Source organism: Triticum aestivum, chromosome 4B (assembly GCF_018294505.1).
Source record: "Triticum aestivum cultivar Chinese Spring chromosome 4B, IWGSC CS RefSeq v2.1, whole genome shotgun sequence".
Classification (NCBI taxonomy): Eukaryota; Viridiplantae; Streptophyta; class Magnoliopsida; order Poales; family Poaceae; genus Triticum; species Triticum aestivum.
In genome coordinates this window covers 93,512,012-93,525,677 of record NC_057804.1, presented here as the reverse complement: position 1 = coordinate 93,525,677, position 13,666 = coordinate 93,512,012, and the positions used below count along the sequence as shown (strand labels likewise).

Sequence of the window (13,666 nt, the reverse complement as noted above, 5' to 3'; positions counted from 1 at the left end):
CTTAATGATCAATATGCTATGCTAAAGGATGAGTCTTGTCCATCACATCCTCCTCCTAATGATGTGACCCCGTTCATCAAATGACAACACATGTGTATGGTTAGGAAACTTAACCATCTTTGATTAACGAGCTAGTCTAGTAGAGGCTTACTAGAGACATGGTGTTTTGTCTATGTATCCACACATGTATCAAGTTTCCGGTTAATGCAATTCTAGCATGACTAATAAACATTTATCATGAAATAAGGAAACATAAAATAACAACTTTATTATTGCCTCTAGGGCATATTTCCTTCATTATACTCCCCCGATACAATCCATAGATTCATCAAAATATGCACACAATGCAACGAAAACATAATCTGCCAAAAACAGAACGGTCTGTAGTAATCTGAACTCTACCCATACTTATGTAATTCAAAAATTCTGAAAAATTAGGAAAACATCGGAAATTTGTATATAAATCTTGTGTAAAAAATTCAGAGCAAAAGCACGTTTCTGGTGGGTTGTGGTCCCCACATGCCTCTCCCCAGGTGCTTTCTTGGTCCCAAAGGTGTCTTCTGGTCCAAAAAAAATCTCCAAAAAGTTTCGTTGTGTTTGGACTCCGTTAGATATGGATATTCTGCGAAGTGAAAAACAAGCAAAAAATAGCAACTGGCACTGGGCACTTTGTCAATAGGTTTGTCCCAAAAAAATGATATAAAGTTGCTATAAAATGAATATAAAACATCCAAGAATGAAATATAACAGCGTGGAACAAGCAAAAGTTATAGATACGTTGGAGATGTATCAACCCACCATGCCATAGGATGAAAAAGTAAAACGTTTGTAATTTCATGTTGAAGTTAGTCAGTCAAACGCGGCTACAGATGCCCTGGAGATCATCTGGTTGCCGGTTGTTTTGCTGCAACAACCCTTGGCTTAGTGCACCTCTCTGCTGGTTTTTCTATTTCGCTTAGCCTTGTGTTCTTTGATGTATATGTTGCAGTTTCTGTAAGCTGGCTCTGCTTGATATGTAATAAGCACAGTCTTAATCGTCCTAATACTTTCCTTTTTAGCTCGATGTAGGAAGTGGGTGTTCTCACCCTAGGAGTCTATTTTTATATTTCTCCTTTTGAACTCACTTCTACTAGTCCTGTTTATCGGGCTTCTACTGAATGGATCTGGGGAGCTCTGACTATTTATCTAAAAAAGAAGTAACTTCTTCGTGTCAAGATGCAGTTCGTGCAAGGAGGGAAGTATGGTAAACCTCAAGCTCATGTTTTGAGGTTGGTCCTATGTGCCAGTTCCAAAGTGATGTTGGATTACACACAAGGTGCTAGTTCCCTAATGATGCCAGATTAGTCACAAGATGCAAATTCCCAAATGATGTTGGATTCCACACAAGCCAGGTGGAGTCGTCAAGTGTTCGTGTCCTCGTGGCTCTAGTAAAGGCTGAAAGAAAGCATGCAACCGCCCTTGAGAATGTAGCTGAGTTCCTGAGGAAGCGAAAAGAGCAATCAGATGCTCTCTTCACCCAAGCCAAACTAGAGATGGAAAAAGCCAGAAAGAATCCAACAAAGGCAGAGCAGGCTAAGCGACTCCTGCATTCTAAAACTGTTGTCGATCCAAATTTTCATTCATAATTGCTAGGTTCAAATGTTTATCCAGTCAGCATGCATGTTGTGATGTACGTGCATCGACTGAGATGTATGTAAGTCTGTGATGCCGAGATGTGGCACAATTTTTTTCCAGTTCATGTAAACTTACATTACTTCCCGAACAGACAAACCATTGGACATGGTATAGTTCACATGCAAGACCAACATTCCAAGTTCAACTTGAACATCAAACTCATGTTCACAAATATCTTCACATTCATAGATAATGTCCACAACCAACTAATAGCCATAGTTGAAATAGTTTATGCATCTCAATGATTCACTTCAAAGCTAAAAAAATGTGAGGAGAATTAGAAATAAAGAAAAATCTCGAGTTGCTAGCAGTGGATTTGTCCATCTTTGGTGATGACTCAAGTAGGTATGTAAATATTAGCTTAATGAGACATAAGTCTGAATCCTTTGAAATAGTTCAAAAGGTTTCCAGAATGAAGTATAAATTATTGTAACAATAAAAATTATGTTTCTACAATTAGATTGCGGAAAGGAATATTTGAGTTACAAGTTTAGCAAATGTGTGATGATTTGTGACAAGAGTTTCATAACTTGCAGCTCCTGCAATACCACTGAGAGTAGAATGTCCGAGAAGATGTAATCAAACCATATATGACATGGTAAGACCAAAGATGACATGCATCAATTTGTCGTTATCCTTTTCGAGGTAATGCTTTAGTGACTGCGGTTTTACACAAAAAGTAGCGCAATCAAAGCTGTTGAAGTGACACCATTGTATGGTACACAAAACCATGTTTGTCTTTTCTTAACATTTGGAATTTAATAAATGTGCAAAGTGTTTGCAAAAATATTCAAATCAGACAAGTGCTACTTTGTAGGTTATCCAAAATGTTGGGTATTCCTCCATCACTATGTCGAGGCAAAGTGTTTCCCGTATAGCGCGGTATATTTTGAAGAAAATGCCTTTTGCAAAAGAGTGAGTGTGAGGGCAGTGCAACTCAACGAGATAACATAATATTCATCATCACATCAAAGGAAGAAACAATGGAAGTTGTTCCAGAGTTTCCTACTACGATGGTTGATACAGAAGTCTCTACATGAGATGTATAGAATTCAGTTGAACTTACAGCTGAACCACACAGGAAAAACTCGTGCAAATGAGGCATTGCTGTTAGACAACGGTATACCTACGGTACACATGGAAGCATTGGTGGGCCCTGACTCCGGAATTGGCTAAATACCAGAATAATCCAAGATAGTATCCATATACATGATTCGAGATTAGATTTTGATAAACCCATCTGAAAGACTTAGAGTCTAACGAATACATATGGAACTATAAACTGATACAAATCAAAATGGTTTTTTATCCATAAATCTCAAGTTGTTGCTACTAAAAAATCAAGGAGTTGACTACAGCGAGATTGTCTCACCGCAGCGATGCTTAAAGTTAGTTCGTGTTATACTAGCAATTAATACACATTTCAATTATGAGATATGTTAGATGGACGCCAAAAGGATTTCCAAGGACATGTAAACAAATGTGAGACTAGACATAAGTAAACAAATGTTACTTTCACAAGGTGCGAGATATCCCAAATAAATAAATACTAGTATGGGAACACCACTATTGTAGAAACACAAACTATAAATGCATGTATGTGATCTCAACTCAAACATGGTCTTGATTGCAGTTTCTCTACCCAGCCAATTTTTTCAGTTCTATGTGATAGTAGATGGGGGCAAACAAATTGCAATTTCAACACGGTGATAGATGTTGTCATCCTACCTAATCTACCATCTTGTGCATTCAACTTACTCATACCATTCAAAAAAAGGTTACTCATGCCCATTATAATATGTTTCAAATTCAAAATGTTATTTCCCTATAAATGTTGCAAAGGACCTACTATGGTCACTCGATACTCTTCAGTTACTACAACATGATTTTGCACTATAGTTGCGCTTTTTTTCTCGTGAACCATGCAACGGCCAGAAGATACCATCAGCTTTTGATGATCTCCTAAGCCGATGACAACTCTTTATTTTTTTTTATGATTTCATAGTAACGCACGGATATTGTGCTAGTAATAGTGAAGGGAGAGAGAGAGTAGCTCCCAATCAAATCCATTAAACACCCACAAAGGCGGGGAAAATCTAACAAACGCCCACCAAACTTTAGGTCTCTGGTCCTCGTCACCCATCAAGCAGACAATGCTGCCCCTTGAAGCAACATCTCAGTACTATCTCACACCACACCACGCTAAACCAAACCACCGTGATATCTCATCGCGTTGCCGAAAGTGCTACACAGCATACCGCATACACGATGACGAGCCCCACGCTCGCGCGCAAGGCCAAGCTCAAGAACCACCTCGTCTCCGCGAAGGCCAAGCTCCGGCAGCACGTCACCCTCCGCCGCATCGTCCTCGTCGCCGCCGCATCCGCCGCGGCCTTCATTCTCCTCCTCACCGTCCGCACCCTCTCCGCCTCGCACGCCAGATCACCAGGCGCCGCCTCGTCCACCACCTCCCCGCCCGAGGCCGTACGGCGCAACACGCAGCAGCAGCAGGGCGGGTGCGCGAAGCTGCCTGGGCCAGTCGCCGAGGCGCTGGTTCACTACGCGACCGCCAACGCGACGCTGCCGCAGACTGCGGCCGAGGTCGGGGTGACCGCGCGCCTGCTGGCGCGGCGCGCGCCGTGCAACCTCCTGGTGTTCGGCGGCCTCAGCCCCGACAGCGCGCTCTGGGCGGCGCTCAACCACGGCGGACGCACCGCCTTCCTCGAGGAGGACGCCGCCCTGATCGCCGAAGTTGGCGCTCGTCACCCGGGCCTCGGCCTCGAGTCCCACCAGGTCGCCTACCAGACCACGCTCGCCGACGCCGACGAGCTCCTCGGCCTCCGTGGCTCCCCGGACTGCACTGCCTCTCCGCCCAAGGATCATCCACTCTCGCCGGACCACTTCGAGGGATCCCCATGCAAGCTCGCCATGCGTGGGCTGCCGGCAGCGTTCTATGAGACGGAGTGGGACGTGATCATGGTGGACGCGCCTACGGGGTGGGTGCCAGAGGCGCCAGGGAGGGTGGGCGGCGCGATATACATGGCCGGAATGGCGGCGCGGGCGCGGCGGCCGGGAAATGGCGAGACGGAAGTGTTGGTGCACGACGTGGACAGAACGGTGGAGGACAGCTTCTCCAGGGCGTTCCTGTGCGCAGGCTACCTCGAGGAGGAGGTCGGCAGGCTCAGGCGCTTCGCCGTCCCGAGCCACAGGGAAAAGGAAGGCCTGCCATTTTGCCCTTGAGAGCAAAATATACAACTACAACTATACTACTGTGTTTGTAGGATTTAGAACCAAAAGGATCTGCAACATGTCAATTCCAAGATTCTTGATTTCTTTTTGTTGCCCTGAGACGGACAAGAATGTTACGATTTTCTTTTGATTCATTTTCAGTTATAAACATGGGAAGAGGGGATCTGTTGTTTTCGAACTCCAGGATGAACACTCCCTGTGACATTAATCTGTGTGAATTCTTTCCTGAATTTCAGTGATCTATCTTTTGGAGTACATTTAAAAAAAATTCATGCCACGTTGCAATGGATCAAGCAATGTAGTGCCACCCACCCAGGTAGCGGCAACTCGCTGCAGCCAGGTAGGGAGTCACCAACTCCTTCCTATGCAAGCACCAACCTCAACAACTCCTCCAACAACTTAAAAGGGAATGGCCGAGTCGACTCATGAACTAACCACCTTTTGTTAGCAGGATCAGATCTACAACCACCTTTCGTTTTCAAGATACGGGGCAATGGGGTATATGTCATAGGAGATGTAGTCTGATCTGGTCATTGCATTTCTCCTAATTTTTCAGGAAGATTGAACTGCAATACCAATTGCAGCTATCGTTCTGATTCCCAGCAGCATCATGGTTCAGTTTCTGCATTTTCATGTTAATATTACAGAAAATTATGTGACTGAGGCAGGCCCAATTATTTGGAGTTTGTTCAGTTGTCATGCTTGCATAATCATCCACCGTTGGTTTTCATGGTGGGATACTGGACTACATTGCTTTATCATGAGAAATTTGCCATTTTCTCTCCTCAATGTTTGTTCAGAACTATGTTCTTTATGTTCAGATAATTTACTACAGCAATCTGTGGTATTTGTACTGTACATCCTTCCTTGCAAATCTTCTTGTACTTCAAATATCATCACGAAGACAAAATATTAGGACCATGAACCGTCAAAAATCCGCTACAAACCTTGGCTTGTACTGTATTTCTTAGACCTCCAGCACCTAAGCTTCACCATGCCCCCTTAGTACACATTCAATACAAATGGCAGCATATGCTCATTAAGCTCACAAGGCATCTGCCTCGCTTAAAAATAATGGTATCGGTATCGCCCAACTCTTGTAATGATCTTCAGCTGTACAAAAATGGAAGTAATTCTTTTTCAATTAATTATGCCCATTTGGAGAGAAGTTGCTCTTCTAGAGATGCTCTGTAGAAAAATGCAAACTGCCATCCTAGGACTTTGAACTTTGAAATGCTGGAATCTTTGCCAGTTCGATCCCACTCATCTGTTTCACAGATCTCAACTCTTGATGCAGCGCGCTTTGCGCACCGCTTCCTGAACATTCCGCTCATGTTCTCTGAGCATATCCTCTATGTTCCCATCTTGAGTAGCCACTGGACCAGAGGAATTGACTATTTTGCTCTTACCCTTGTAGTCCTGATCAGACAAAAAAACAAAGACATATAATATGTTAGGTAAGAGATATTCAAAATGTTTTAATAGAATAAACTGGAAGGTACATACAAAATAAACCAATATGTATGAAATGATGGTGAACTGATGTCCCAACAAAGGACAACATAAGCATTTGAACTCTCAGCAGAAAATAATTCATCTTAAATCAAGCACTCACAAATAACGTTTGTGTTTCTTATTCTAGAAATACTGATATAAATATTATATTTTTTTATCATGTCAACAGAAGAGTTCCTTTTACTTAAGGAATAGTTTTGCAGCATAAACAGCGCCTATACGCCAACAGTATCACTGGGCTCGCACTAAAAAAGGCCCTCGAAGCTTAACTGACATATTATGTGATTTTCTGCTGTCCAGACTTATGCTTTGGTTGATTAAACAGCAGTTATATGTAAAAAAAACACTATCTTTAGCATTACCATACTTACCACCATTGGGCCTTTTACTTCCATCTCTTTGTTGTGAGAAGCAGGCATAATGTTCCCTACGCCAGTTGATTCGGGTTTAAACATGTCTGAGCCCTTTGTCCTTGAAATGTTGGAATTTGCCAATCGGCCAGATTTATATTTGCGTTCAGGTACTTCGTGATGGTCCATATAATTGTTACCTCCCTTGTTCCATGTGGGATCAAACCCTAGAGGTTGTACCTCAGTAGCCAACGTCAGTTGATCATCCTTTGGATTGAGATGTGCACTATTGAACCTTGTTTTGGTATGCTGAAGCCTCTGTATGATGGCAAAGCAACAGAGTCAAATAATGCAATCCTGTTATTAAAAAGAGTGCAGAATATGACCACTTTAGGAAAAAAGACGTAGGAGTGCATCATTTCATGTAAGGCATTCCGTTTCTTCTGATCGCAGTGATCATCAATGAGAAACTATACACAGAAAGGAAGCATCTCAACAAATGATTGCCGAGCTATTGTACGCACCTGCGGTTTAATAGAACCATATGCAACATGGTTTTCTCTAGGATTCTCATTCCCTGATCGAACAGATTCTGCCCTTCTTTGTCTATCGAAAGAGCAAGAAGAATTTCTGGGTCAACTAACAAAGCATCTCAACTGCATCCTCCCTATGAACAGAAAGACAGGATATGCAATCATACCTTCTTGCTTCCTCTTGTCGGAGTCTAGCATCATATTCTTTGCTTGGTGGACACTTTGGTAAGTCCGAAGGGCTGCAAGCAAGTGGCTCTGTTCTGAAAAACTGAAGAATTGGATACATAGGTTAAATGCTGGTACACAAATATCTTTTAATAAACGCAGTTTGCAAAACTAGCCAGCTGACCTAATAAACAAACTGATCTAGAAATAATAATTTGATGATCTTCACCAGGTTAGATTAGTTTTGGCATGATGCTAGGTTTTAAAAGGTACTACTGGACCAATCTGACAGTTTATTCCAGCAAACATAATCTGACAGCTTATTCAGGCCGTGTGCACAATTTCCATGCAATAAGCGGAAAACCAACCAAGCTCAGATCTAGTCCAAATGCTTCAGTGAGGTAACTAGCTACATACAGTAGACTAATTAACTTAGTTTCATTTTGTTACTCCTGACATAACATATGCATGAAAGTTGTTTCAGCAAAAAAAACATTCAGGCTCATCAAAAGATGTTCAAATTCCTCTACTTACCACAAACAAATTGTACAAAAGTAGATAATTTTATACCGTGATAACCTAAAAGTTTTCATGGTACTAGTCCTGATCAGTATTTGAGGTTGCTGTTAACAGACCCAATAGTATTGTCCTTTTGAACCCTTGTGGCTGCCCTGCCTTGGTATTATCCTTTTATTAGTGTCATGATATAATACTTTCAGAATTTCTATAAGTCAATAGTTTACAAACTAAAATGTGATGACCAGGAACCAGCAGAGGTTGACTAAACTTACGTCACTCTGAAGACTCGAGGCAGCTGTTCCACGAGCTTCTGGTTCTAATGCAAGCAAGTTATCTAGAAGAACTAGAGCTGATGGAGGTAAATCTTTGAAATTCTCGGCAATGCACCGCTTATACTGGCACAGGGGCTTGAACATCCCTGTTGGGGGCACTTCCAATTTCTGCCAGTACTCGTCAGAAGGTGATCCACAGAGCTTGAAAATCTTGTGAATTTGCTCCACCTAGCATGGAATTGTTGTAGAACACATATTAAATAACATAAGAGCAACTGTGAGTCAACCAGATCACAATATACCCTTTTCTTGATGCTAAAAGTGTAGCAGTTTCTTGTACCTCAGTTCTGCCTGGCATGACTGGCTTGGCAGTCAGCAATTCCCCAAAAATGCAACCTGTACTCCACATATCCACAGCAGCACTGTACCTGGTGGCACCAAGCAGAAGTTCCGGTGGTCTGTACCACAATGTTGCAACACGGCTTGTCAGTGGTTGCTGACTCTCAGGATCATAAAATGTTGCTAAGCCAAAGTCAGCAATCTTCAAAACACCATGGCCATCAATCAAGAGATTGGAGCCCTTTATGTCACGATGAAGAATTCCTTTGCTGTGGCAATGATCAAGGCCACTAAGTATCTGTTGCATCAAGCACTTGACCTGGATGAGACTCATGAGAAATAATTTAAGTTCATGTCATGCATTCCAATCAAACTATCAGTAGAAGAATAGTATCATAATCACCTGTGACTCGGTGAACTTGAGTTCTGGAGTTGCAGCAAGGCCAACAAGGTCATGTTCCATGTATTCAAAGACGAGATATAGGTTTTGTGAAACAGGAGATGTTACTATCCCTTCCAACTTTATAACATTGGGATGATTGAGTTTCCGAAGAACACATATTTCTCTAGCCATAAAGCGCACACTTTCAGGATCTGTATTGACAAACCGAACCTTCTTGAGCGCAACAATTTTGGCTGTTCTAAGATCCCGAGCTTTGTAAACACTACTATAAGTCCCTTGTCCAATCTGCAACTCAAAATAATAAATGCAAAACGGGGAAATTGAGAAGAAGAAGAAAGTACTAACAAGAAACAATATCATTTTTTTCCTGATGAAGTAACTTGTATCATCAAACTGATAATGTACCTTACTTAATCTCTCAAACGAATCAGCTTGCAGTGGGGCCCAGCCTTGCACTGCCTCAGGTGCCACAGTCACAAGCCAATCTGGCCATCCAGTATTCAAATGTTCAGCTGATAACCGCTTCGCCCCATTGAAGAAACCTAAATCCAGTTTATTACCGCATCGTCCAATTATGCCATTGTGCCGAGTGCTGATCCAGATTTTGAGTCTATGTCTTGCCCTCGGCTTCCTAGGAGGGTCAAAACCGAGAACTGGCTTCTCTTTCAACGGGACATTGGGCACTTCTGTATTTCTGTCATCACCAGCAACTTCAGGTACAGCCGACAATTCATCCTTGCTGGACGGTGCGATTAACCCATGTATACACGTGCCATCAGTGGTCTGGCTTTTCGAGGTGGCACTATCTTCTTGTTTAGTGCATTTAGAACAAAAGCGGCCTATAAACACATTTAGTGCCTTTCCACTTGATCGAAGGAATTGAATATGTATCTTCATTCAGCAAAAAAACAAGCAATGCCTGAACTTCTCAATGTTACAACAGCCTTGAAGATATTTTAATTTGACGGCATGAGAAGTCCAAATTCCAGACTGTAATATGAAGAAAAGATATGTCCAAACATTTCCTTCAACTTGAGTGCAAAGTTCATTGTACTAGATTAAGAAAGCAAAACTAGTAGAAACTCAATTAGAATCTTATGTCGAGAATAAAAAAGAGAAACTTTGACCGTGGTCATGATTGCAATTTCTAACTCTATCCAAGGAAGTTATTCCAAATTCAAAAAGGAATTATACTGTAAGCAGCCAAATGTGATCGAAATTCCAAATTTTGAAGCTAGCATCAAGAGCAAAACAGTTTTACTATATCAAGGACAATTTAAAACAAATACAAATTCAAATAGATCCGTAAACCAAAGTCACAACTCACAAGTTAAGAAGTCAACCAAAAAAAAAGCAAGGGTATAGACAATCCATCAAAACTGCAATGTTCTAATACAACAATAAAATAATATGATCAAAATTCCATCTTCTGAGGCTACATCATGAACTGTTCATTCTTCTGGTTAAAATTGATTCGATTTTAAGAGCAAAACATTAAGACTAAAACAATCGAAATTACTTTTTGAAGGGAAATCAAATAATAAACCTATATAGCAAAATCACAAGTTAAGAAGTCAACAACATGAGCAAGGGATGGCAAAAATCCATGAAAACTACAATCTTGTCATACACAACTAATCAATTTAGGCGCTTCACAGCAAAGGACAGAACCATACATAGTTTAGCTGTCAACTAGTCATATATTTTAACATTTCGAGGAAATATGTGAAGAATTGTGATGGATACCTTAATTTCCCGCTTGACGCTCCTTTCAAGAAAATGCAATGGCACCAGAAATTGAACAATCTCCCCCACCTTCCCCTCACTCCATTCTAATCCTGAAATGGAGGAGAGGAAGGTGGGAATAACTATGCAAAATGAATTTGTTAAAACGAGATTGTGCCTTAATGGTATATTATTGTGAAGATCTCTTTCGCGCTAATTGAACAAAAAGTAAGGTAGAGAAAATTCAAACAAAAAAAGACAATAGAAAATGGCGCCTAAAAGGTACAGTGATGCAGATTAAAAACTACAGGTGAGGAGGATTTGTAGAGAGCTAAAGTTAGCCTGTATGCATGTTTCTTCTGTCTATTTCCTTCCTGCCCTATTATGGATAGAAGTGGGTGACTAAATAAACCATGAAATAAATCCAGGGAAGAAGAAATTACAGAAGCTTGCAGAAGTAACTAAACCTTTGCGGTGCAGATCAGGATCCCTGCATACCCAGAGTCTATCCAACTGACAGTTTGACGTCACCTTCTACAACACCTTGGTCCTTGGGGTGAGCTGATCATGTGAACTAGCCTTGTTCGAAGATTGCAACAAGCTTGACCCCCGAACAAGTGCGAGCACATAACAATCCTAGTCCAGCATTTTGTCGAACACCTTATGACCTCCTCACGCTCGTCGAGCAGGCACCGCGACCTTATGGGGAATTGGTGGTGGTGGGCAACGTTGCCGCTTAAATTCAAGATTGTTGCACGCAGCGGTGGAGGTGGAAGTGGAGGTACGTGCCGGCCGGGGCCGGCATGAGAAGAGAGAGATAACGTCGGGGAGGGGGGACTGCTTCTTGGAACTTCGTGTCCTTCGTCCAATTTTAGCAGGGTGCTGCTGGGAGCTTGTCCGATGGTCGCTTGTTCAGCGCATGTTTTTAGTTGTGGCCTCTTCCTTGATCCATGGCGCGGTTGCTCCTGCTGGAGGCCTTTGTGGTGATGCTGGGTGAGATGGTCAGAGGATGAAGGTGGGGCTGGGCGTGTCGGTGGCGGTGGCCGAACCGGATCCGGTCTTGGCAGATGTGGTGGCGACTCTGGTCCGGATCTGAACATGGCGGCGGCGACGTCCCTTTCGCCGGGGATGATGGGCCATATGGTGGGTCCTCGTGGCGGTGCCGGTGGCGGCGGATCTTGGGATCCCTCACCCGGAGACGTCGCAGGAAGCGCGTGGCGGCTGGAGCTTTCTCCGGCGTCGACGATGTGTGATGCGGGATTGCGGCGGCGATTGCTGTTGTATGGGCGACGACAACGGCTGACGCGACGGACTCCGGGATCGTGTGGGCGATTCGGAGTCTGGATCTCGAGGTGGTGACGGTCTTCTGAGGCTGGTGGCAGTATGGGACGTCCCATCCATCAACAGATCGGGTTCAATGCGGCTCGACAGGTGACACATGTGTCTCTTTGAAGTTGTTGGGCGTTGCCTGTCGCCGGCAAGTGAAGCCTGAAGGAAATATGCCCTAAAGGCAATAATAAAGTTGTTATTTATATTTTCTTATATCATGATAACTGTTTATTATTCATGCTAGAATTGTATTAACCGGAAACTTAATACATGTGTATACATAGACAGAACATAGTGTCCCTAGTATGCCTCTACTTGACTAGCTCGTTAATCAAAAACTATAGACATGTGTTGTCATTTGATGAACGAGATCACATCATTAAAAGAATGATGTGATGTTCAAGACCCATCTGTTAGCTTAGCATTATGATCATTACAGTTTCATTGCTACTGCTTTCTTCATGACTTATACACGTTCCCCAGACTATGAGATTATGCAACTTCCGAATACCGGAGGAACACTTTGTGTGGTACCAAACATCACAACGTAAATGTGTGATTATATAGGTGCTCTACATGTGTCTCCGAAGGTGTTTGTTGGGTTGGCATAGATCGAGATTAGGATTTGTTACTCCATGTTTCGGAGAGGTATCTCTGGGCCCTCTCGGTAATACTCATCACTATAAGCCTTGCAAGCATTATGACTAATGAGTTAGTTGCGAGATGAAGTATTACGGAATGAGTAAAGAGACTTGCTGGTGACGAGATTGAACTAGGTATGATGATACCGACGATCGAATCTCGGGCAAGTAACATACCGATGACAAAGGGAACAACGTATGTTGTCATGCGGTTTGACCGATAAAGATATTTGTAGAATATGTAGGAGCCAATATGAGCATCCAGGTTCCGCTATTGGTTAATGACCGGAGATGTGTCTCGGTCATGTCTACATAGTTCTCGAACCCGTAGGGTCCGCACGCTTAACGTTCGATGACGATTTGTATTAGGAGTTATGCGATTTGATGACCGAAGTTTGTTTGGAGTCCCGGATGAGACCACGAACATGACGAGGAGTCTCGAAATGGTCGAGACGTAAAGATCGATATATTGGAAGGCTATATTCTGACATCGGAAAGATTTCGAGTGATTCGGATATTTTTTGGAGTACCGGGGAGTTACGAGAATTCACCGGGAGAAGTAATGGGCCTTATTGGGCTTTAGTGAAGAGAGGGGAGAAGGGCCAAGAGGTGGCGCACGCCTCCCCCCTTCCCAAACCGAATTGGACAAGGGGTGGGGGTGAAGTCCCCCTTTCCTTCTTCCTCTCCCTCTCTTTCCTTCTCTCCTACTCCGAATAGGAAAGGAAATCATACTAGGACTTGGGAGTCCTAGTAGGACTCCCTATGCTTGGCGCGCCCCCTAGGCTGGCCGCCTCCTCCCTCCTTTATATACGGGGGAGGGGAGCACCCCAAGGACACACAAGTTGATCTTTTAGCCGTGTGTGGTGTCCCTCTTCACAGTTACACACCTCGATCATATCGCCGTAGTGCTTAGGCGAAGCCCTGCGCCGGTAAAATCATCATCACCATCGCC

General features: G+C 43.0%; 2 protein-coding genes across 3 annotated transcripts; one reads left to right on the top strand and one right to left on the bottom strand.

The window, feature by feature from the left end:
- Positions 1-3,845: 3,845 nt before the first annotated feature.
- LOC123091225 (glucuronoxylan 4-O-methyltransferase 2) lies at positions 3,846-5,106 on the top strand. The gene has a single exon (XM_044512668.1). The coding sequence runs from the start codon at positions 3,943-3,945 to the stop codon at positions 4,912-4,914; it is 972 nt and encodes a 323-aa protein (XP_044368603.1). The 5' UTR covers positions 3,846-3,942; the 3' UTR covers positions 4,915-5,106.
- A 571-nt stretch (positions 5,107-5,677) lies between these two features.
- LOC123091224 (probable serine/threonine-protein kinase At1g54610) lies at positions 5,678-12,025 on the bottom strand. Of its 2 annotated transcripts, none has more exons than XM_044512666.1 (10): positions 11,212-12,025; positions 10,766-10,857; positions 9,425-10,091; positions 9,020-9,304; positions 8,618-8,935; positions 8,278-8,505; positions 7,489-7,589; positions 7,313-7,394; positions 6,810-7,106; positions 5,678-6,342 (listed from the first exon to the last, which is right to left on the bottom strand). In XM_044512666.1, exons 3-10 carry the CDS (start codon positions 9,914-9,916, stop codon positions 6,205-6,207), a joined length of 1,941 nt encoding a protein of 646 aa, XP_044368601.1. In that variant the 5' UTR covers positions 9,917-10,091; positions 10,766-10,857; positions 11,212-12,025; the 3' UTR covers positions 5,678-6,204. The 2 variants fall into 2 exon arrangements, with proteins under 2 accessions (XP_044368601.1, XP_044368602.1); XM_044512667.1 differs by having other exon boundaries at positions 9,425-10,009.
- Between the last annotated feature and the right edge of the window lie 1,641 nt (positions 12,026-13,666).

Coding starts and splice junctions, on each gene's coding strand:
- LOC123091225 (XM_044512668.1), top strand. CDS start 3,943: ATGACGAGCCCCACGCTCGCGCGCAAGGCCAAGCTCAAGAACCACCTC.
- LOC123091224 (XM_044512666.1), bottom strand. CDS start 9,916: ATGAAGATACATATTCAATTCCTTCGATCAAGTGGAAAGGCACTAAAT. Junction 8,506..8,617: donor TCATGCCAGGCAGAACTGAG/GTACAAGAAACT, acceptor ATTCCATGCTAG/GTGGAGCAAATTCACAAGAT. Junction 7,395..7,488: donor CGACAAGAGGAAGCAAGAAG/GTATGATTGCAT, acceptor CTCTTTCGATAG/ACAAAGAAGGGCAGAATCTG.